At 42.7% G+C, this 26,151-nt stretch overlaps 1 protein-coding gene across 2 annotated transcripts in view; it reads left to right on the forward strand.

The window, feature by feature from the left end:
* The window catches only part of AGBL1 (AGBL carboxypeptidase 1), a 4,192,795-nt gene that overhangs the window by 1,347,003 nt on the left and 2,819,641 nt on the right, over nucleotides 1-26,151 (forward strand). For both annotated transcript variants that reach the window (XM_078683166.1, XM_078683165.1), the window contains exon 15: nucleotides 1,071-1,158. In XM_078683166.1, the coding sequence (XP_078539292.1) occupies nucleotides 1,071-1,158 (88 nt within the window). The remainder of the gene's footprint in view (nucleotides 1-1,070; nucleotides 1,159-26,151) is intronic.

Raw genomic sequence — 26,151 nt, forward strand, 5'->3', positions numbered from 1 at the left:
ATGTTAGTTGATTAAAAAACATAACACACAAAATTACTAAAATTTGCAATTTTACATTCGAAAAGTGTGCTTATTTATTAAGGGCACTGAGTTGGTCGTAAGGTGGCTTTTGGTTGTATGCAATAGGCCTCGCATTACTAAAACTTTGAGCTGTTAGCAATGCTAATAACTCAAACATTTAGTAATGCAAGACCGATTGCAGCGAGGGTGCTGCAATTATACCACAAGTAAAGAAATAGAAAAAAAAGTATATTTCTTTACCTTTGATATAATCGTGACACCCGTGCTTTACTTTTAATGTTAAAAGTAAATCGCCGGTGCCGTGATTATACCAAAAGTAAATGAATAGATGTTTTTTTCTATTCTTTTACTTTTGGTATAATCGCGACACTGGCGCTTTACTTTTAACATTAAAAGTAAAGCGCGGGTGCCGCGATTAAACCAAAAGTAAAGAAATATAAAAAAAAAACTATTTCTGTACCTTTGGTATAATCGTGGCACCCGAGCTTTACTTTTAATGTTATAAGTAAAGCGCGGGTGCTGCGATTATACCAAAAGTAAAGAAATAGATGTTTTATCTATTTCTTTACCTTTGGTATAATCACGGCACCCGCGCTTTATTTATAACATCAAAAGTATAGCAAGAGTGCCGCGCTTATACCAAAAGTAAAGAAAAGGAAGTGGCGAGCGCATAACGCCTTTGTCTGGGCACGCGCATAGCTCCTCCCATGGCCTATTGGTGTCTATTACGTGCTTGGTGCGCGTAATAGACACCAATAGGCCGTGGGAGGAGCTATGCACATGCATCTGGCCAATTGCATGCAGTCTTTTACAATAAGACGCACGCAAAGGACAATGGGGGAGCTGAAAAGGAAACGCACACTCACGAGCGTGTGCGATTCCTAAGTCAGCTACCCAAACCCCGTTTTTCACCTCCAAACTGCCTCGTGCTGTGCGACACTGCTTTGCAGTGCAATGCTAGGCGCGAGGCCTAAAAATACAAATGGAACACACAGGTTGTGAATCACGTAACAATTTTGCCATTTGAACAGCTTTTGTTTGTTTTTTAGGCATGCAGCCGGTCATGTACTCTGTGAAGGAGGCACTCCAGGGGCGAGCACACTGGGTCAGGGTCGGCTATGATATTTGTTATTACAAGTAAGTGTACAATTGGTGTAGCCAAAGTGACAGTGACTAACTGCTTTAATGTTGTATATAGTGTTAATCTATAGCTGGCGGAAATGGGACCTTCTTAGATCATAAACAACAAGGCGATTCATTCTTTGCTTTTAGGAGAGACTGCTTGGCTTGTATCCTTTTCCTCCGCTTATCCGTCTAGCAGTGGTGGCCAGGGAGAGCTAAAGATATAAGTGCTTTCATGATATCAAAGAAAGAGGTCCAGCACTCAACCTCAAAGTCAATTATGTGTTTACCACAAGTTTTCAGTCCATGGACATGGCCATCTCAATGAGCAAATGTGAGAATCGTGTCTTCTTCCCAAAAATCTTTATTCATCATCCTTTCCTTAAAATCACAGCATGCAAGCAGTCGCCAATGTGTTTCGTCCACCTGGGATTTCTTCAGTGCTCAATATGCAAGTTGTCATCTCGCATATTCATTATATTATGATTTGTAAAGATGGATGTAGTATTTTGGTTCTATGGAGTACAATTGCTCCGACGAAGTATCAGCCTGGGTACGGTTCAGTGGAAAGAGTTCTTATCCATGATAAAGTCTCTTTTTGATGCAACATGAATATGCTATTGTTCCAATTATCCCTTTTCTATTTCGTGGCTTTTCTTCTTTAAATCATTGTTTTCAAGTGTCGTAATCCAGTAGGGCCAATTTAACTAAACCAAGACTATAACTCCCAGAATGAGGCTGCATACTTTTAAAACCTCTGTTCTTTAAGGTTGGGGTAAGATTGGGCCACCAGGCCCTTATTTTATGTCCATCGGACAAGTCGATTCCATTGCTATGTCATTTGATGAAAATTTCTAGCTAATGCTGAAGAATTATTGGTATCTGCAACCTAAGGCTTGTCTTAATGAAATAGGAATCATAGTGGTTGTTTTTAGGTTGCTGACAACTTGAACGATTTTATGTCTAAATTACTATGGTAATTAGGCCTTAAAGTATATATGAAAACACTGATGCACTTTTACTGCTCGTTTGCACAATGGCATTTACTGATTAAGATTCTTGCCCTCAGGCAATTTGAGATAACAGGGTTCAAAGCATGCAGGGGCACCTTATTGGTCATTTGCACAATGGTCCATAATGTTACAGTTTGTGCACATGGGCACTTTGTAGCATATTTGCACAATGAAATATAATGTTTATAGCTTTTATTGTATATTCCTGGGAATGTAGCCCTAATATGTTCTGAGTTCTATGATTACAGCATGTTTGTGTTCAAAGATGTTTATATGTGGTATCTATGTTCTAGTACGGCATGTAACAAAATACACATTCTTGTATAGAAGCACATTGTTTAAAGAAAATGGGAATTGTGTTTCTCTTCTTTACTTGTTTTAGTTTTTAATGTTTTAATTGCAATGATTGTTGTTAATTTAGCTACAAAGAATTCATTCAACTCCCAGAATGCACTGATGAGGTCAATTTAAATCATTGTTTGAAATTGAGGTGACCCTGAGACTTGGAAACACACTGTAACCATAGCACATTATGTTACAGAGTGAGTGACAGCCTTTGCTTTGGAAAGGCAATTTTTGCCTTGCTTATAACTTTGGCTCCTTTTGATAAATCTGCATAAAACGTTCCAAAACATTAAACCTGGGTTAGTTTTGGCATGTCAAATCTCATGCAGACCAGTGCAGTGGTTGGAAATTTAGGAGGGAAGGGGAGTGTCACCAAAGTAGGGTTTTCCATTTTAACTAGCATAGGAAACCCTTCTTTAATTGTTTTTTTTATTATTATAGCATTTATGAAGTGCACCATCATCCCCAACTTCATATTCCAGCATTGAACAAATAATACATGAACTCCATATACTGACTGCCACTATTGAGAGAACATGGGTCTTCAGACCTGCTCACCATGTGGAAGATGTTAGATCTGGGGGTCTCTAGTTGGCAATGGTATTCACCTTTGTCCAAATAGGGACCCTTACTTCTAAGTCAGGATAAGGGAATTACACTCCTTTATAACCCCTGCTCACCCCCGTGGTAGCTTGGCATGAGCAGACAGGCTTATCTCAGAGGCAGTGTGTTAAGCATTTGTAAATATATAACAGTAATACAGTGAAAACACTACAGATGGACACAACAAAGGTTGTATAAAAAGAAGTATTCTTTATATAGACTTAACACAAGACCACAAACTACAAACATCCACAATACTACACTTAAGATTGCTTAAAGATGATAAAAGTAACTTAGTTCAAGTTAATGATGAATGCAACTCAGTTCTCAACAAAGTACTTGGATACGTAACGTAAAAGTGAACAAAAGGCTTGCAAAAGGGGAGACGAGTTGGTTCCGTGATTCGGGGGAAATGATGCATCGTGCCTCAATGCTTGCGCAGAGTTAGGGATGCGTCGTAATCTTTACCGGTGCGGAGGTGATGCGTATATTCTCGGCCTGCGGCCCCTTTGCGGTGCGCAAGATGGCATCTTGATGCGATGCGATGATCCGGTTGCGATGCGAGAAGATGGCGCCCTTGATGTGACAATGTGATGACGCTGCGATGATGATGCGTAGGCGCCCTGGCAGCCTTGCTACGACTCTGTACTTTGGAGCCACGATAGGCCCTGTGACACGCTTCTCCAGTGATGCGATGGCGACTCTCACGATGGCGTCACGCTTCCCTGGTGATGCGACAGCAGGCAGCTTAGATGAACACACGCTTCCAGGGAGATGCCTAGTCCAAACCAGTTCCTGAGCACTTTGTTTACATGACTCTCTCCTTCCTTTCACTGTGCAGGGCAGAGACATCAGTCACCCCACAGGAGGTGGAGCCAGCACAGGGGAGGGAAGATACAGCTCTGGAGCACTTTGTTTACAAGATTCCTTCTCTCCTTTCACAGTTCAGGGCAGGGACCTCAGACAAGCCACAGGGCGTGTAGCCAGCATTGTAGAGAGAAGGCCCCGGCCTATTCAGGTCCCATGTGCAACTCCTCCCTCCCATCTAGATGCAGATCTCTCTATTCACCACCGGGCTTCCCCAACCTGTCTCCTAGAATCCCCCAGCCCTGTCACTCACAAACCCAGACAAGGAATACACAACCTAGCAGAGGCAGGCCTGGACAGTTAGGCAAGAAAATACCTACTTTCTAAAAGTGGTATTTTCAAACACAGAATATGAAAACCCACTTTACTAAAAGATGTATTTTATTATTCTGAGTTCAGGCATACTAAATTCAAATTTCTACCATGTTCCCTTAGTCAGTTAGGATGATAAGAATGTAATAATCTAACTGCCCATTCTAGCCTATGGAGAACAGGTAGCCTTCAATAGTGATCAATGAACATGGCTGTAATTAACTATTAGGACATGCTACACCCACCAGAGCATGTCCTACCTTATACTTACAATGCACCCTGCCCTTGGGCCTACCATAAGGGTGTCTAATATGAAGCAAAGGGAAGGTTTAGGGACTGGCAAGTTGGTGCACTTGCCAAGTCGACATGCTAGACTGCACACAGGCCTTGCAATGGATGGCCTGAGAAACACTTTACAAGCAGATTTTGTGAGTGGCACAACCAGTGCTGCAAGCCCACCAGCAGCATTTGATTTACAAGCCCTGAGCACACATGGTGCACTGTACTAGGGGCTGACAGGTAAATCAAACAACCCAATCAGGGAATCACCAATTAGTACATCAATTTAACATAGGGAGCACTTGCACTGTGGCACTGAATAGCAGTGGCTCAGTGCCCAATGCATATAACCAGGTAAAACATATCAAAACAGAGGAGGCAATCCGTTAAAAATGGAAGGGATACTCACGCCAATGATGTCAGGTCTAACATGTGTCCCCTCCAGCTGAAATGTGGGGAGAACTACCCTTCCCCTTGGGAGTTCTCCTCTATAGAAAGAAAAATCTGGACAGACCATCAGCCTAGGCGTGTTCTGTACCAGGGCGGTGTTCCACCATAAAATCCATACCCTGTAGGGAAATGGACTACCTCAACAACTTTGGCTTCTAACCCCTTATCTGCATTAGCCATCTGAGGGGCCTGTGGTTGGTCTGAACCAGGAAGTGAGTCCCAAACAAGTAAGATCTCAACTTCTTTAGTGCCCGGACCACAGCAAATGCCTCATGCTCAATTGCACTCCACCTCTGTTCCCGTGGAAGTAACCTCCTACTGATGAAGGCTACAGGTTTGTATAGGCCCTCTTCATTAATCTGTGATAGAACAGCCCCCATACCATGCTCTGAAGCATCTGTCTTTACAATGAATTATTTTGAGAAGTTGGGTGCCTGAAGCATGGGTGCTGTGGATATGGCAGTCTTCAGGGCGTCAAAAGCCTTCTGACAGGTGTCAGTCCAGCTCACTTTCTTGTGCTGCTTCCTGGAAGTCAGCTCAATCAAGGGTGCAACAATATTGCCATAAACTTTGACAAACCTCCTGTAGTACCCCGTGAGTCCTAAAAAGGCTCTCACCTGTATCTGAGTTTTTGGGGGTTCCCATGCCAGGATGGTATCAATCTTGGGTTGTAGGGGCACCACCTGGATGCTTCCTACCTGGTGACCCAAGTACACCCCGGAACCCTGCCCGATCTGGCACTTACTCGCCTTGATCGTGAGGCCTGCCTTGTGCAGTGCCATCAACACTTCCCAGTTGTTCTTCCCAACTGGCGCTGAACACTGCAATGTCATCCAGGTAGGCGGCACTGAAATCCTCCAGTCCAGCCAACACCCGGTTGACCAACCTCTGAAAGGTGGCAGGGGCATTCTTCATCCCAAAGGGCATAACCCGGAATTGGTAAAGCCCATCTGGTGTGGAGAATGCTGACCTCTCCTTAGCCCCATCAGTCAAGGCGATCTGCCAGTACCCAGACGTCAAATCAAACGTGCTGAGGTACTGTGCAGCCCCTAACCGATCAATGAGCTCATTAGCTCTGGGGATGGGGTGTACATCAGTCCTGGTGACTGAATTGAGCCAACTGTAGTCCACACAGAACCGGAGTTCAGGTGTGGCACCCTGCGTGGCAGCCTTTGGGACCACGACCACTGGGCTGGCCCAAGGACTGTTTGAGGACTCAATTACCCCTAAAGCAAACATCTTGGAGATTTCCTCCTTAATGTAAGCCCTAGCCTTGTCAGTCACTCTGTAAGCCTTGTGCTTCACAGGAGGATTGTCTCCAGTGTCCACATCATGGACGCACCACAAAATAGATCAGATAATTGCCCCAACAGTTGGCGACAATCTTGCTGCTGATTAAGGGTCAGTGTGGCAGAGAGGCTGACACCATCCACCGACCCATCTTGCTCTGTTGCAGACAGGAGGTCAGGAAGAGGCTCGGTCTCCTCCTCCATGCCATCATCTGTCACTAGGAGCATGCCCACTTCGGACCTTTCTAAGTGAGGCTTTAGGCGGTTAACATGCAGGACCCGCAAGGGGTTCCTGGGAGACTGCAAGTTCACCAGATAAGTGACATCACTCTTGCACTCCACCACCTGATATGGACCGGTCCACCTGTCCTGAAGCGCACAAGGGTCCACAGGGGCCATGACCCAAACCTTCTGTCCAGGCTAAAGCTCAATCAGAGTGGCATTCTGATCGTACCACCGCTTCATTTTCTCCTGGCTGGCTTTCAGATTCGCGAGATCTCTGAATTGCCGAGTCTGTTTCCAGAAGGCCAGCATGTAACTATATACATCATGGGGAGGTTTCCTGGGAGATTGCTCCCAGCTTTCCTTGACCAAACTCAAAGGTCCTCTTACCGGGTGTCCATACAAAAGCTCAAAGGGACTGAACCCTAGGGACTTTTGTGGCACCTCATGGTAGGCAAACAGAAGGCATGACAAGAGGACATCCCACTCATTCCTCATTGGTTCCTCAAGACCCATGATCTTGCCTTTGAGGGTCCGGTTGAATCTTTCAACCAGCCCATTACCTTGTGGGTGGGAAGGAGTGATTAACTTATAGGTAATAACACACTCCTTCCACAGAGACTTCATATAATTAGAAATGAAGTCTGTACCTTGGTCAGACACCACCTCTCTGGTGAACCCCACATGGGAGAAGATCCCCATCAGTGCACGTCCCACCATGGAGGCCGTCACTGTCCTAAGCGGAATGGCTTCCGGGTACCGGGTAGCATGGTCCACCAAGACCAGGATAAACCTGTTGCCCATGGCTGTCTTGGGGTCCAGTGGCCCCACAATGTCAATGCCCACCAGTTCAAAGGGGGTACTGACTAAGGGTGGGCGAAATTTGCGAAATTCACTTTCGCAGAGTATCGCAAAAATGTTAAAAATCTCTGCGAACATGCGGAAATATCGCGAAGACGCGGAAGTTTTTTCCCACCCGTTCGCTATTTTCTGCCTGATTGCATCTCGCCAGCTTACGCATGCTGTCACTCATGGGCGTGGCCATCGTGTTTTCACTTGTCTCGCCCACTCGCAATGTTTACTTCCTGTTCCAGGTCGCTCGAATGCATGCTTGCGCCCGTTCGCGGTACGTATTTCCTGTTCGGGAGCGCTTTTACGCGTTTGCGGCGCTTTTTGCGTGCTCGGGGAGAAAATATTACGCAAAATTGCGCACGTGGTCGCAATGGGCGTGGCCATCTTGTTTTTCACTCTATTGAAATGGTTCTGGGGCCTGATTTTCAATCCTCCCTCTATCTTTCCAATCCTTTGTTTCAAGACACTTTTTTAAAATCTTTTTTATTTATTATCTCTCTGACTATTTTCCTGCTTCTATCATTTTTGGTTTTTGTCTACTTTTTGTGTGTTTTTTAGAAACCTTTTCACTCTTTTTCTATTGCCTGCTATTTTTATTTCTTTTACTTACTTTTTTAATTGTATTGCCTTTTCTTTCCTGCCCCGTCTTACTCTCTCTCTACCCCAGAACCATGTCCAAGGGTAGGGCTTGCCGCAGGAGCCAGAGCACCGACCGCCTTCCTTGCTGAAGGCGGCTTCCACAAGGGGTGCAGGCACGGGCCTTATTTGCGGAGGTGGAGTTGGCTGCACTCATTTTCTTTGTGCAGCGCCACCTCCCCTAAACCCAGGCAGCAGGTGGCAGGCCTGGGTCCAGGTACGGGCTCCAGGAGTGTCGGCAGCGGTGGGGGATGGTGCGCCAGGCAGTGTACCGCTGCTCTGGGGTTCGGCGCACCTGGGTCCAGCTGACATACCGGTGGTCTGACATCCTGGACCGGGAGCAGGACCTGCTGGACCTGCTAGGAGTGGAGGTTTCGGGTCTTGGTGAGTAAATATTACTACTTTGTGTCTGTTCTTCTGCTCTGTGTTATATAATTATATTGCGAATATCTTTTTTTTCCAACCAGCTAGAATGCTGCTGCTTACATTACAGGTTAATTATTATGTTTAAAAGTCTTCTGTGATTGTTATGACACAGATGCTTTTCTGTGCTACTACTTATCTTACTTGTTTGCAACTTTGCGTTTGCGCTCGCTTAGCGTCATTATGTAAGAGAAATTACGTTACGTAATGCTATAGTGACCCTAGTCCCTACTTTGTCCTGTGACTATGAGATAGGGGTGGATTGATACTTAGGTTTAGTTACTTTGTAGGAGTTTGTAGTTTTTTAGTGGTATGCGTGATGCCCCCTCTGTTAAGTCACGTGCTGCTAGTACCCTAGTCTTTATTAGGACCTTTTCTAGTTTATTCAATGAGTGGTAATAGGCTTAGAACTAGCAGAACATCAGCATCAATCAATCAACCAAACATTTGGTGTATACAAAAATATAGTCATGTGTCCTCCATTTGACCATATGCATTATTGAGGACGAAAAGAAGTGAAAATGCATACTTAATGTACAATTGGCACGCCTGGAATAGGTGGGCTACGTCAGGTGGTATGTCATACTTAGGCTTAGTTAGTATTCTGGAATTAGAATGGAAGACTGGATTAGTGTTGATAAATAGTAAGTAGTTGATCCGTGAATCCCCCAATACTACTTGTTGACCAGATGAGATCGGTCAATTTAGTTATTGCAATTGTTGTTGCATACGTGTTTTTTGACCGTTCTTTAAAAAATTTTTATTTGTTTGACACCATCCATCAATGTTTGTCTCATTCTTATATCTTTCCTGTCCAGCACCCAGGGGCAGGCAGACAGGGGCGCAGTCGGAGGGAGAACAAAATCATGGGGAGGACACCAACGCGGGCTCTTCTGCTGGCCCCAGTAATTCTTTTTGTTTTTAATAATAATTCTTATTCCATAAATTTTACTGCAAAATATTTTTCCGGAACTATTGTTTCCGTTTCCTTATGCTATTTTTTACCAACATTTATCCTTCGATCTGTACTGTTTCGAAAATCTTGTTATCCCTGACTTTGCTATGATGACTGTCTGTACTGTAGTAGGAAAGCTTGCCCATTTGGCCACTCTTTATTTAAAAGGTTTTAAATACAACTCAGAGTCACCAGTAGCTCTAGCCATTGAGTCCAGTCCTTTGGGTGGTCCTCTTGTACTACTTCTAGTCTTATTGATCTGGAATCTTTGTTAACCTTGAGGCTTTGACAATTCACACCAACAAATGCCCAACCAGATTTATTACTATTTTGATATGATAGGACATACTACTACTGTTGTAGGGATTTTGCACATACAGAACTTTGCCCAAGAAAATAGGATGTTGGTGATGGGAGGTTGGACCTTCCTCACACAACTCAATCAGAAGTTCAGAACCCACCACAATCCCCTGCCTGTTATAGTAGTGTCTTGTCACTATTAGCTCTCCAAACCCTCCCCCCAAGATACCCAACAAGTAGAGAACCCAGAACATAACACACCCACCCTCTCAGTCCTGGAAGCAATGCACATGCACACCCTTCCTTTTGGTCGCTCAGTCGTGTAAGTCCACACCAAATACCAACAAGTCTATGTAAGTTAGAAATTTTTATTTTGAATTGACAAGCTCTGTACGTTGTTCTATAATGCAGCACCAATAGGAAAATCAATAAAATTAAAACAATAAACATAGTTACACTCACTTACAGTTGGGAAATAAATCATGATAACTGAACAGTGGCGGAAGCACCACCATCCAGTAGGTAGGAATATAGTTTATATAGATTTATAAATGAAGATCTCTGAGTGAATTCTGGGAACCCCCTCACCTTAGAAGAACCTAGTACTGGTAGTTGTTGCATCATAAGCTCTGCAAAGCTCTGGTTCGTAGAAGGTAATCTTCCGTCTGTAATGCGAAAAATGAAATGGTGCGCGTTAGTATATTGCAAGCATTTCTCAGCCGTGCCAAAAAGTGTAGCATTTATGGATCAGCAATATGAACTAACAGTACACCAGAACTTCATAAAAAAGTGTCTTGTTAATGTTTTGGTTGACCTTGTACACAGCGCTTAGACAGTAGCAGTATGAGGTCATGTGGGCTCAAAGGTGTCTTATACAATATGCTGCAAGGTAACGTCACATGTTTAAAAATAAAAGACACAAAGGTAAAATGGTTGCATGACTCGGGCTAACTAAGCAAAGGCTAGAATGACCCTAGGGACTATATATAACTACTAGTGTCTACTCTACTACTACCTGATTTGTACTAGTGAGGTATGTTGTATACTATTAACTCATTTTTCAATCTTGCTACTTACCAATAAATGTGTAATGTTTTCTAGGCGCACTGCCGACCACCATTGCCGGGGCCAGCGGTGAAGGCGACACGGATGGGGAGGATGCGGCAGTTGCCGATGGAGCGGTAGGGGGCGAGCCAGCACCAGTGGCGGGCGGTGGTAAGATAGATTCATAATCCTTAACTATTGACATTACACTCACTGCAAGGGTGTACTGTTTGTATACTGTACTGTTGAGACTTACGGCCCCATTAGGATGGCGAGCGGATTGCCCCCACTGGCCCGGCTGTAGTCACCACCAGCCCGGCAGCGGCAAACCTAACCACCCCTGTAGAAAAGACCCCCCGCCATATTACAATTGCTGGGGGGTCCGCGGCAGATAGAAACCGTCCGCCAATTTTCGCACAGTCAACATGTCGACCGTGCAGAAAAGGGTTCAATATGGTGGCGGTGTCTGAAACACACCGCCAGCCATATAATGTGCATTTTGGAATGCCTTTCCGTGGCGGCATGCATGCGGAGTATGCTTGGAGGCCCATTGCGGGCCCCCATGGAGGGTACCTATGGTACCCCCCTGCCTTTCAAAGCACAACGTGACAGGCACCGCGCGGGGCCTGTCACGTTGTGCTTGGAAAAGCACAACATGTATTTTTAGCATTGCAGTGGGCGATGCTTTCAGCACCACCCGCCACAATGTTAAAAATATGGGATGTGCCCGCCACTGTGGCGGGCGCATCCTAATTGCCCCCACGGGACCCCCGCCCTAATGGCGGGTGGCCCCTTTTAGCGTGTGGATCCTAATGATGCCCTAAGTAAGAGTTATTGTGAACGTTTGAAGAGTGAAGACACCCTTTAATTGGCATTAGTAAAGGCATTAGGGGCAAGAGTATTGAGTAACCAATGGCCTCATCTATCTGTGATTTCAACTCCGCTTTGAAAGTTTACTGGAGAAGACTAAAAGTCAGATCAGATCACCTGGTGTTGAACTAAAAAGTGAAAGACGGGTGGAAGGAAGAAGGACGGGCGAGATTTAATATTTATGACTGACAGAAAGAAGGATACGTGTGATGCAAGTATGCAAATTGCAAAAGTGGCTGATAGTATAGTATAGTATAGTATATAGATACTATACTATATGGTTGGTTGAATGCCTGAAAAAAATCTTGCAATTGTTAAAGCCCAACAAGTGGGAGGGTGGATACATACCACAAATGTTATGTACTGTGCTTTATAGTGCTACCATGCCACTATGTGTATAATTAATTTGTTTTACTGTTTTTCTAAGAGTATATTTTACAATTGTCTTGTTTTTTCTTTTTGATATACAGCTACTCCTTTCAAACCTGATCGGAAAGAGTTGGCCGCCAAGGCACGGCGCCGCAAGCTGGAGGCTAGAATATCGGCGGCTGGTGGACTTGGAAGAGGAGGAGGAGGAAGCTACAGCACTTGAAACCTCCTCCAGTGCTCCGGGCCCCAGCCACCGCCCTTCAGCGGTATGGCGCCACCGTCTGGCGGCCACCCGCCGCCGCATTTCCATCTCTGGTGCCCCCCCACTGTGGCTGCAACTGCCACACTCTAAAGCGCTGTTGTCCTCCAATCCCGCCACACATAGGGTCTCTGTCTATTGCCCCTTTTATAATTCTTGTTTTGGTGGGTGGGAATTCGGCGTTGGGGTTTTGGACATTTGGGCTTTCTCGTCACGGACATTGGTTGGGGTTAGGGAGGGGGGTGGGTCAGTTTTTGTGTTTTTTTACATAGTTTATTTTTGTTAGGGTTATATTAAATCTATATTTCTACTTTATATGCAATTTTGTTAATGTTTTGTAGGTGGGGTTACTGTTTTACATCACACTGTTTCCTTGCTGGTGAAGGTCTGCCCATAGCCAGTGTTTGATTTAAATAATTGGCTGACTGTGTAAGACACAAACAGATAGATGCGACACCCCTCACTAATTGAGTTGTCCTACTAGTACTTTCAGTTTCTCTCTTCTAGTCTATGCATTCTTTATCTGGACTCAAAGGGGTGTGTGAATTCATTTGAAAACATGTCCATAAATATTATTAATTATGCCATGCCTCCCCCAAACTTCTCTTACCTTTGCTTGATGTTTAACTTAGGCACAGCGATGGCTGCATGGTGATAATGGTTTCATTTTTCTAACATGCCATGATTGGGGTGGTGGTGGTAGTAGTAGTAGACACTGGCAGGGCAGAAGCATTTGCAAAAAAAGAAAATGAGACAGTCAGTCACCTTTGAGAGACTGTTCGAGGAGTAGTAGAATGAAGTACAGTACAGAACTTACCGAGCTACAATAATATGCAAAAATATTTTACAACAAAACATAATGGTGGTGGGGATAGCCTACTAGACAGAGTTACAAACTATAGTTGTTTCGAGTCACTTGACTAGGCCTACAGCGTAACAGTTAGTGCTGTGTATGAGGATGGCAACAAATCCAATCAATGCCGGCAATTAATGCGGAGGTATATGTTCCTTTGTTAAATAAAAACCACCTCTAAAATATACTGCTCATGGGAGGGCAAGCAGAAGAAGATCTTCGCTCTGCCTTGAAATTGAAGTACTGTTGCTTTCACCACATCCGCCCCAGCAATCGTGTGATTAATTATTGGTGTACATTTAATTGATTCACACCTCAATAAGTCACACAGCCCGGGTAAAGAGGGTTAGGGATTGGTAAATGGATGGGAAGGGGGGCTTTGGGGAAAGGTTTGAAAATGAAAAACAGACAGTATGCATGGACAAACACCAAACAACAAACTCTGTAGACTACCATATCCATATCAATATGTTAAGAGAGAAAATGGAAATGCATGCATGATGATAATTGATAAGGAGACCCGGATTACATATACTTCTTGTTCAGTTGTTCCGGGCTTAATACTTTTACAGATAGCAAATACAATTTTTATAACAGAGAGCACACCTAATGATAATAACAACAACAACAAGAACATACTGTTGTAAAGACTATAGACAAAAAAAATTAATCAAATTATTTAGAAGATGATGAAAGTTGATACTGTTACTGTGTTATCCTGGTCAAAAATGTGGGATGGATTTGCATCTCGGCATTCCTCTTGGTCCTCCTCTTTTCCATCAATCTTGGGTGTCGCCAGTCGCCTCTTCCTCCTGGAATTTTTTTTTAGATTTATTGGTAAGGTAAGTGTGCATTGTAATGTTTTCCCATGTATAGGGCAAGGCCCGGCCTGTAATTGTAGATGGAAAAACAAAAGGGACATTGAGAAACAAAGTTGAAAGAAATGCACAAGTTATGGTGTAGTGCAACAAGAACACTTTCCGAGGCAACACGTATGCATCATCTCTACTCTAGTCTCTTTCCAGCATTGACCTTCAACAACAACAGGACAGAGATGGCCCACAGTGATGGCACATCGCTTAGCACATCCTCCGTTTAGAGTACTTTTTTTTAAAGAGTTGGACAAAGCACATATCCAAACATAGCATTTTACAATTTAAGTTAGTAAATCAATGCACCGCAGTCATCCCACCGCTACACTTGACTCCACTTCTACACAGACATTTGGGTCTGCTGTGGTTGTGGTTGACGTGTTTACCTTTTATTCCACTCATGAAACGTCCTCTTGACTTGTTATTATTCCATCAATCACCTCCGGTACTTGTACTGACAGACTGTGAAGATCGGCCTGCAGTAGAAGTAAAATTTTGTTATTACACAACAAGAGTAGAAATATTGTTGACTTGAATCACTCTTTAGTGTGTACAGTAAGACTACTAGTACACTTTGACTTCACTTCATGCACAACAAACAAACAACAAAAACACAAACACAAATCTCTCAGAGTCAGGTGTCCAATGCATGACATTCATTTTCATTACCTGTTCCTTCTCATCTTAAGTAAACTGGCCGTCTTTTTTCGCCATCATCATCATGGACGGTGCTATTGTGCAGATTGAGTCCCCTTCCTGTATTCAATCAAAAGCAATGTATCAAGCTTTAGTTGAAGTACAAGTTTCTTATTAAAAATATTTGTAAGAAGGGGAAAATTGCCTTGAGTTACGTTTAGTGTGTACTGTAGAAAGATGATTAGTGCACAATGACACAACTTCATGCACAACAAACAACAACAAAATCACTCAGTCTGCGACTCTGCGTACAATGCATGGCATCAATCATTACCTGTTCCATATCATTTTCAGTTAATGGGCAGTCTCTCTCGACTCTGAAAGGAGGATAGCTGTAGTAGTCATCATGTTCCACTTCTTTTGGCGGGACTAGGAAAGTTTTTAGTTTTTATTCTGTTTTCCATCATCCAATCATCATGAGGGATTTAGGGAGATTCAGTATTATGGAGCGGAGGAGCTGGATTCGGAGGACTGTACTGTGAAAAGCAGACACCTGAAACTTGTATATTGAAATAAGAAGAGTTGAAGACGGTGGTAATGGATTTGTTGTGATTCAAAGTTTGTAACCGGAACGACAGACACACATATAAAGGAAAATAAGGGAGGAAGACATTAAGTGCAAGCCTAATTGTCAGGGAAGTATAGCTCATCCTCAAACTCTGGGGGTTCAGCCAGTAGTAGGTAATCATGTGACACACTACTCCTGTCACCTGAGCCACTGTCCTCATCTTCCTCCCTTGCTTCATGTATTGTGTAATTCGGTGGTATGAAGTGCTGATTCATTTTGATCATTGTTAACCACGTTTTTGGGTGAGAGACTGGTCCTTCTCACTGTTACATTGGAACCAGCAGCACTGAAAACACGTTCGAAAGAGACACTTGCGACAGGGCAAGCCAGATAGCTTATCCCAATCCTTCTGAGCAGTGGTCATTCAGCCCTTTTCCTATACCAATACTGCAATGGGGTTTGATCAATGTACACCTCTGTTGGGTCGTCCAGATAGGCCTGGACCATCCACTCAATGTTCAGGGGTGCTGCTGCTAACCTTTCGGGCTCTTTTCTCTGTGCATCAGCCCTGCGCTTATTAATGCCTAACTGTAAATACCAATAGTGTAACGATTCTACTGGGCCTAATGATCCAGTTGTTGTTGTTGTTGCCGATAGTGATGGTGAGTGTTGTGAGCCAAACGCACTGCCCTCAGCTTCCGAAGTTGCACTTGGTGCCGCATGCCCTGCTGCAGTACTTCTTCTGGGTTGATCTTGCTGGCTTTTAATTAGCAGCCGTTCATTTTCCAACTTACTCGCTGCCTCAGCTATCCAAGTTTTGAAGCGGGCAACATCCATCTCTGCAAAAGGAATGAATGTCTTCAGTCCCAATTTTGCCCGTGGATCCAGAATTGTGGCAAAAATGTAATGTTCTTATGACAAAATCTTATTGTGCACCCTTGTATTTTCAGCTAAGCGAAGGGCTAAGCTCTCCACCAAGTCATAGGCTTCCTTTTTTTCCTCTACACCTTTAATTGATTCAGACACCTTCTTCAGCTGATGCTCTAGCATTTGCAATAATGGGATAGCTAGGCCCATTGTACAGTTCTCCTTGCTGACTTCACGTGTGAAGACCTCAAAAGGACGAAGCATCTCAGTCAGACATTTAACTAGGCACCATTGGTCCATCTGAAGGGTTATGCCTTTCACAGTACCATCCAGTCCTCGCATGACATATTCATTGAGTGGCCTGTACAGCTCAAACAGTCGATCAAGCATGTAATACGTTGAGTTCCAACGTGTTGCCACCTCCTGGATAAGTGCTTTGACTGGCATCTTATATTCACGTTGAATGATCCTCAGCTGCTTCCGAGCTTTAAAAGAATGGCTGAAATGAGTGCATATTCTTCAGCAGGTGGTCAGTAAGTTGCTGACTATGGGTTCTTTTTTCAGAAATTCTTGAACTATAATGTTTATGCAGTGCGCCAAACACGGAACCCTGAAATAGGAACCAAGGTCCATGGCCTTAAGTACATTACTGCCATTATCTGTGGCAACAAAACCAATACTAAGCCCTCTTGGCCGCAGCCATTCAAAAACCTTGCTGTGAAACTCTTCCAAAATATTTAAAGCATTATGAGATTTCTCCATGGCGAACATGGCTACAGTTGCATGTTTCCGAGTAGCTTTAAAAATCTCAGTTGTGTCAACAACACCTCGTTCAGATAGCTTATCTCTAACCCCCACAAAAGAGACCGAGTGTGCAATAATGCACATGCAATCTGTGGCTTGGCAACTGGTCCACATGTCTGTTGTCGGGTGGATATTGTGAACAGCACTCTGCTGCAAAGCTTGTCCAACCAACTCCAGCACATCATGATGTAGTGCCGGAATAGCAATTCTTGCGAAATAGGACCGGCCATGAACCTTCCATTTAGGGCAGATGGCTGACACAAATTCAAGGAAACCCACCCCTTCCACAAATGAAAAAGGGAGAAGGTCCAGTGCTAAAATTTTAGCCTGCTTCTCATTGTACAACCGTGTCGTTGGGTGGTTGCGTTGGAACTGCCCCTCCAACCTAAGCATGCTCTCAATGGTAGGCTGGATTACTTTCCTTTGTGGTGCTGTTGTTTTCATTAACCCACTTAGGCTCAACAACGCAGTTTGTCTCATTGCAGTACTCGGTAGCCTTGATGTCTCAGGCTGACTCCGAGTATGGCTCTTACTGCGGTGCCACTCAGATGTTACTGAGGAGGATGTGGGCGGTACCACTGCACTACTGGGTACAGGGCTAGAAATGCCTCCCTCTTCTTCACCTTCCACCTCAATAATATCGACCCCTGATTCTTCATGCCCAACTTCAATAGGTTGAATTTTTTTACTTTGTTTTAAGTGAAGTAGGTGATTCTCCCACACGATAGTGTGGTGTATTCTGAGATGACTTGCTTGACCTCCGGTATCATAGTCTGGACCAAGCTTACCCCACCGAACACCTTGTCGACAAATTGAGCATATAGCAACGTTCTCCTTCTTGGTGCTAACAGAAAAGAAGTCCCAAACTGGGGAGGAAAACTTTCTGGCACTGCTGGATGTGCCACTTTCAATACCAGATGAACTGGAGGGTGTGCTTGGAATGTGACTCTGTGAAGCTACACTGCGACTTTTACTACCACTACCTACTGAGATGGTTGAGCTGGATGTAGTAGGTCCCTGCCGGGCCTTTGAAAATATGGCAACTGAAGGTCATGGTGGTGACCTTCAGTTGCTACATCTCGCTCAGTAGCACCCTCTCTGGATAGGGTGAGAATGTCGGTCTCCATCCCCTTTGGGGCGGGAGTGATGTGTGTGAGGACTGGCTCGTCTTCATCAACATCATCCCCCTCTTCTACATCTACCTACATAACTCTAAGTTTTTCTGGAAACTTCCTTTTCAGAATCATTGTCTTGTGGTGTGCATCACTCTCAGACTGAGCTGGCGGCTGCCAAGTGGCATCATGATCATCAGAAGCAGGGCTTGAAGAAGAAGATGATGGACTAAGCCTCCTTTAGCTTGCTGGTGGTTTGGAAAGCAATAGATCTTCTGAAACAGGGGTTTGCTCCACTATGTCTGCAGGAATCTCGATTTCCTGAAATGCCCCTACTTCAGGAGCAACAACTACTATTGTGGACTGTTCTTGCGGCTGCTGCTGTTGTTCTTGTGGCTGCCGCTGCTGTTCTTGTGGCTGCTGCTGTTCTTGCGGCTGCTGCTGCTGTTCTTGCGGCTGCTGATCTTGCGGCTACTGCTGCTGTTCTTGCTGCTGCTGTTCTTGCGGCTACTGCTGCTGTTCTTGCGGCTGCTGCTGCTGTTCTTGCGGCTGCTGCTGCTGTTCTTGCGGCTTCTGCTCCTGTACTTGCAGCTGCTGCTGTTGTTCTTGTGGCTGCTGCTGTTGTTCTTGTGGCTGCTGCTATTGTTGCGGCTGCACCCTTATCTGCTGAGTTTCCGCCTGCGTTGATTGTGTGCTACTTTGCGATAATGACATTTCAACATCGCAGTTCGTTAGTAGACTGGCTACCTCTGCGACACTCAAGGGCTTGGGCCTAGGTTGGTGGGGTTGGACCACTGGTGCGGGGGTGCTGCTCCCAGGTTGGTTCCCGGACAACGCTGCTGCAGGTGTAACTTTTTTGGTCCCAAAAAAAACATTGGCCGGCACACCAGTCGTGGTTAAGTGACACTTCCTGTTTATGTTCCTTCTTCTCACCCCCAACTTTCTTGGTACTGGACCTGGCAGGACGCAGATGCATTACAAGTTGTGGTCACATGTGGACGTGATGCGCAGCAGGACTTCTATCTGGCTGTCAGTACAACGGGTGATGATGATGACACCTCCTCCTCTGGCTTTTTGTGCACATAAAAGCAAATAAGCCAGGAGAAGATCATCAGTGAAATGTTGCATTTGTTGTTGTGGTTCAGTTACTACTGTACTAGTGCAAACAAAAGATATAGTCTTGCCGTTTCTGAGACTTTGTTAACAAGGGCAATGTTATACTACTGTGTACACACACTACACTCTCAGTAAGGATAGGATAGAGAATAAGAACCACCAAAATAATAATGTGATGGAAGAGGGGTGGACCCTATTTGCCATGAAATTATTTGAGCATCACATCATTCATGGAGCTGCTGCTGGCAAAGGGGGTGGATGGATGGAAGCAGTAAGCCAATAGGAACACCATGCAGGCCTATATGGCAAAAGCAGGACACTAATAATTCCCACCAGCCACATGGCCAGGCCCAACAACAGAAAGCCCACCTCAAAAAACACATTTCCCAACTCAAGCCAATGCCATCCATGCCATAAATAATGTCTAAATACAACAGACCACACATAAACACTTGATTAATAAAGCTGTAGCTACCTGCTCTGAGCCTACTGGATGAAAGCAGGCCTGTTGGCAGACAAGGCCAGACAAGCTTGCAGGCCTAGGCTTCATACTGGCCTCCAGCCACATGGCCAGGCCCAACAACAGAAAGCCCACCCCAAAAAAACACATTTCCCAACTTAAGCCAATGCCATCCATGCCCTAAATGATGTTTAAATTCAACAGACCACATAGAAACACTTGTTTAATGCAGCTGTGGCTACCTGCTCTGAGCCTACTGGATGAAAGCAGGCCCGTTGGCAGACAAAGCCAGACAAGCTTGCAGGCCTAGGCTTCAAAATGGCCACCAGCCACATGGCCAGGCCCAACAACAGAAAGCCCACCCCCAAAAAAACACATTTCCCAACTCAATTCAATGTCATCCATACCCTAAATGATGTCTAAATTCAACAGACCACACTGAAACACTTGATTAATAAAGCTGTGGCTACCTGCTCTGAGCCTACTGGATGAAAGCAGACCTGTTGGCAGACAAGGCCAGACGAGCTTGGAGGCCTAGGCTTCAAAATGGCCACCAGCCACATGGCCAGCCCCAACATCAGAAAGCCCACCCCAAAAAAACACATTTCCCAACTCAATCCAATGCCATCCGTGCCCTAAATGATGTCTAAATTCAACAGACCACGCAGAAACACTTGATTAATAAAGCTGTGGCTACCTGCTCTGAGCCTACTGGATGAAAGCAGGCCCGTTGGCAGACAAGGCCAGGTAAGCTTGCAGGACTAGGCTTCAAAATGGCCACCAGTCACATGGCCAGGTCCAACATCAGAAAGCCCACCCCAAAAAAACACAATTCACAACTCAATTCAATGCCATCCATGCCCATGATGTCTACATTCAACAGACCACACAGAAACACTTGATTAATAAAGCTGTGGCTACCTGCTCTGAGCCTACTGGATGACCGCCAAGCTCGTAATTAGCCCCTTAGTAAACAACCAAAAGAATGCACAACATGCTGCAATGTAAAGTCTAAATTTTCATACACAACAAAGGAATAGCTTATTTAGAAATAATAGCCAAAAACATATTATAAAATACATAGGAAACTATAAAGGTCCCAAAAAATTGTCACAAAGTAATTTTAATATAAGTAAGAATACTAGTAGAACATTAAGTAAAAGTGAAATAATATTTGTATTATTTACCTGAAAAATCTAAACCTCACCAACCAAAAAAAGCTTAGAGAACAAATTTAATCCATCACAAAATAAATTCAACACAAATTTCACAGATTTTCAAATAACAATCACATAGGGCAGTATACAAGTCTGGCGGTCTGAGGCCGCAATATGCTTGGCTGGATGGCCAAGGGCCGGCCAAGCATATTACGAGTTTCTTCTCCTCCAGGGTTTACATGGAGGTTCTTCCTCCGTGTAAACCTTGAAGGAGATGAAACAAAGGTTCCTCAACTGCATGTGGATGCATGTGCCCCCATGGGTGCATGGGCATAGGTTCCTGCTCAGCATGTATTTTTGAGTCCATGCCAATCAGGAACCTTGTAGTGCTGTCCCATTGCGGCCTTTAAAAGAGGCACCACTATGGGACTGCCACGCCACCCGCCTGCCACACTACTGAAAAGTTGTAATCTGTTAGGCGGTGGCAAACTTTTGTGGAGCAGTGGTGCAGGGGTGCACCACGCCACCAAATGTCAAAAATAATTAAAATAAATATGACTTACTGTTCGGTAGCTACAGATCTACCACTTTATCCACGTCGACAAAAATATAATCATAATCCACCAAAAACTACCCAAAGACATGAATAAATAAAACTAATCCAATAGAGATCCCTCGAAGCAATCCAAAGTATCAAACAACAATAAAAAACAAAAAAGAGTTTAAAAACAAATATATACTCTTGCAAACCAGAAAAAGAAGGAAATCAAAGTTTTAAAATATTGATTTACTATACACCAGAATGGGTTTTCAATAATAAAGGAAACTCCTGATTCCCAACGGACATCTTTGTAGACATAAATCTGTAAACTAACCTAGAAACCCACCTACAAAACACATTACATTCCAAAAAATGCATATACATCACCCTTAATCATCATTAAATAAGTAACACAACACTATATAACATATTAATACATAACAAAGACAGTGTATGAAAACCCAAAACTGCCAATTAATGATAAACATTGCTATTAACAAAACAAAATATACAAAAAAACATGCAAACAACACTATACCTACGGTCTAGACCTTCCATATATACCCCCACCCTTAAAATATTTTTTAAATGGTTTTAAAAAACATACCTGTTCAGATAAATAGCAGCACTTTACCGCTACCCATATCCCATAAAATAGACTAAAAATGACACAAATAGACTGCAAAATGGATGATAGTGGTAAAAAAAAGGTCGCTAAATCAAACTAAAAATAAATAAAACTCCTCATAGAAATAAACACAAAATAATTAAAAAATGTTGAATAAATGGATTCATTATCAAACATGTCGAAAAAGTTCAATTAAATATTAGTATAAATATATACAAGTATTTAATATATAATGACAAAAACATTTGTTAAAATGATGTTGAAAGTATGTCTTAAAACAATTTAAGAAAGGTTAAAAACATGTTGAACAATGGAAAGAAAAGTGAAAAATATGCAACATAGAATACTATTTGAATATTTGTAATTTTTTTCCTGTAAAAATGTATTTAAAAATATTTTATTCAACTATATAGAACAGTTTATTTTATTAAATAGAAATTTAAAAATGTACATTAAATACATTTTGGAAGCTTAAAGTTAGAAAAACGTGTTACATGTTCTATAACAATATGTAATTAATATTGTTTATTACAAACATGCACCTAATATTTTTTTTTATTTCTAACACTGACAATACTTATTATATACCAAACTATTTTTTCTACATAGAAATACAATTTAAGCAAAGGATTTCTCTATAAACGTATACAATTAAATAATCCTATTATATTGTAAACCATTTTAAAGAAATTGTTGGACATTAAAGTAGTGATTAACTATTCCCACTCCAATCTAAACAAATTTGGGGAAGGGGGTTGGATACTAAAGGGGTGACATTTCCAATTGCAATAAAATCTGAAACATTTCACATTTCATGCAAGGCGCAACACACTAATAATTTAAGCTACACAATAATTACTCCATACTCTTACCCAACTTTTTTTTAACTATGACATATATAAAAAAATTACCTAAAAAACACATCAACCCAAAATTCAAACCTATATATTCATAATGAAACATTCACATAGAATATATTCTTTCTATTTTAAAACATGTCTTTTATTAAGATTCTGTCATGGGAGTAACAAGTCAAAATAAGACAGTAGGATAATGGTATTACAATTCAATAAAATATTAGGATGGTGGTCACAGAGAATCCAAACAGGTGAAGCATAGGTACATGAGGGAGCAAAAAAAAAATGGGAAGTTTCCCCAATCTCAAGTCAGCCCAGCAGCTCCTTCACAGGGTTCCAGGGCCAGACATCCAGCAGAAGAACACAAAGAGGTCTAGGCATGGCTCCCATGGGGCCTATGGGGGCCAAGAAGGTGGCACGGCTGGAAAAGCACCAGCTGGAGTCTCCGAACACAGGAAGTGGGAACGAGCGCCTTGAGGAGGGGGGTAACAATAATAAACAATTGTTGTCAGGTGAATGGGTCATCAGAGGCCAAATGGGACCTGACTGAGAGTCATGTAATTTTGAGAGCAAGTCTTCTCAACCCAGGGCCAGCGGGTGCTGACAAATGCCCCATATAGATTATTCTTATCTCTATCTATTGTAAATATAAATATTCTTGAAACTATATTATTTATTATTCCTAGTTTTTTAATGTTTAGAAAGTCATACTCCAAAATTAAAAGTCCTAAACATAAAATTGTTTTAAAAAGAAATAGATGTAATACATTTTAGAAAATATATTCCCCACAGAACGTATTCAAATATTAAACATAATAATGTTATTTTAAACCCATTTTTTATACCATAACCAATAATATATAAATATACAACAAATGAAAAATGTATACATAATAATTAAAGACTTTTCATATTATAACTAAACATCAAAAAAGTTTCAATTACTTTTAAAAATAAAAATGCAATTTGTCCCAAAAACTTGTTACAGTGTACTTTGCAACATAGAAAAATGATTTTGTATTTTAATAAAATGTAGTATTTAAAAAAAATACATTTTATGTAATTTATTGTTCGAACTTTAATACCCTCATTTATTAAAATGATCATTGAAATGTCAAAAATGTACTATGCACATATACATATCATTAAATTAATGAACATTATATTTCAATGAAATTATTGGTTTTTTTTAATATTGTCCGCTAAAAACCCAACATCCTGCTGTTAAAAAGGAATATAAATTCATTATTCTTAGACATTAAAGCAACACAAAATGGGACATTAGGCAAGAGCGGTTCAAGCTCCACTTGTGGTGGCCACCACGGTGACTAAAAAATGTGGGGGCTGATTACAATGTCGTTAGGAAACTATTCCAAATTAATCGGTCTCAAATTTGTTTCTAGAGGAATCAGGTCCTGTGAGTCCGTATGACCGATTACAATGCTTCCCAACATCGTTCTGTCAAACTTGCATTGACTTCAATGGGAACCTATGTTCTGAACGATAACACAGGCTCCCACTGAAAAAGAGGGTGGTTGGGGAACAGCTTCCCCCCTGTGGCAGGCACCTCATGGTGCCTGCTACATTGTGCATGGTTGGGTAGAAGGGGTCCCTTGGGTACCCCCACAGGCCCCAATCGGATGCCTCTGGGTGAAGGGGGGCCCGCAACAGGCCCCCAAAGACAGATTCTGGCAGCCTTTTTGTGTTGGGCAGACCGAATCGGAACGGCTGTCCAAATCGTTCATCGAAATAGCTTGTTTGGAAAACATGTCCATAGATGCTCTCGAGCTGTCCAAATGCCTTCCAAAACTGATTTGGACTGCCCAAATGGTTTACGAGCATCATAATTGTTTTTGTAATGGAATCTCAGTGGCATCATGGAGTAGACTGGTGTGCACAACAGAAAAACATGTTATATGAAGCCATGGGTTTCCCCAAAAACCATGTAAAGCTCTAAAGTACCTGGTGTGACCACTGGAATGGGCTTAAAATTGTAAGTTTATGGGGGATGCCCCCCCCAATGTTCTATTGTGGATTTGCTGTTATTGTCTATGAAAAATGTTGTTTTGATTTCCTTTGGTAATAGGCAGTGATAGCGGGAAGTGGTATGGATAATTTTGTGGTCAAACACATTGTTGTTTATAAACAAATGAAAAATACTAATTTCTACAGTTTCATAATTAATACGTTATCTTCCTAAAAACACAAATAAAATACTTTTAAAACATATAATATCACTGCAATAAATCACATACAAAATAACGGTATGCAACGGTTACCACGCATTTTTTACAACGCGGTACCGTTACCACGCTACTTTTACCACGCAAGTCGTTACCACGACTTGCGCTGGGGGGCGCTCCAGGATAGTAAATTGTTTAATTTACTATCCAACTCCTTCCCTAGAGTCCACGGGGACTGGAGTTGGAATAGTAAATTTAAAAATTTACTATCCAGCGCCCCTCCACGCAAGTCGTGGTAACGACTTGCGTGGTAAAAGTAGCGTTGTAACGGTACGCGTTGTAAAAGTACGCGTGGTACCGTCATACATCCAAAATAACACTTACAAACAACTTTAATTACAGCAATATTTTCTAAATCGATATTTTCGACAACAATATTAAAAGTAATAATTAAAACAATATCCTTACCTATGAAATTTCTGATGATAGTGCTTTTGACATCTCAATGTTTTGTCAAACACCAGTCAAGCTAAGACACAAAATGGAATGAATACATTAAAGATAGACTGCGAAGACATACTGTCAACACATTTGCTTGGTCTCAGAATGCTCCATTTTAAAACTTATTTGAGATGTCAGGGAAATTTTGAATAGAAGGTAACTTCAAATAGTCTTATTTGCGAACCCTGATTAGCCTCAATCTATAAACCATTTTACTTTATTTCTCCCATTTCCAAAAGATGTACGTTTATTATCCAGATAAATATAACAAAAACCTAGACACATCTCCTTATTTAATCATGCTTTCACTACTATATTTGAAAGAGACATTAAGGGCCTCATTAGGATGTGAGTCAGAAAGCCTCCAACCACAGGTCTGAGGCATTCCGAGTCACATTGTCGGTTTCACTTCCGACCACCACATTACAATGCAAGCGGTCGAAAGTCAGACAGACCATTCATTCCGACTGGATTTGGATGGGCACAAGGAGCCCGTCAGCCGGTCGGAGGCCTCACCGTAATCCCTATGGATGGCGTTTCCGCCGTTGGGATTACGATGTCAATTTCTGACAGGCTTTCCATGTTAGATTTCTGACATAGAAAGCCTGTCAGAGACTTTGGGGGCCCCTAGCAGGCCCCCCTTCTTCCTGTAGCTTCTGGTTGAGGGCAGAGGGGCACCTATGATGCATCCCTATTAAACCCTGCACCCTGTTGGCAGGCACTTGAGGTGTCTGCCAAGCGATGCAGGGACTGACTGATTCTCCC

This window comes from Lissotriton helveticus, chromosome 3_1, assembly GCF_964261635.1.
Source record: "Lissotriton helveticus chromosome 3_1, aLisHel1.1, whole genome shotgun sequence".
Lineage (NCBI taxonomy): Eukaryota > Metazoa > Chordata > Amphibia > Caudata > Salamandridae > Lissotriton > Lissotriton helveticus.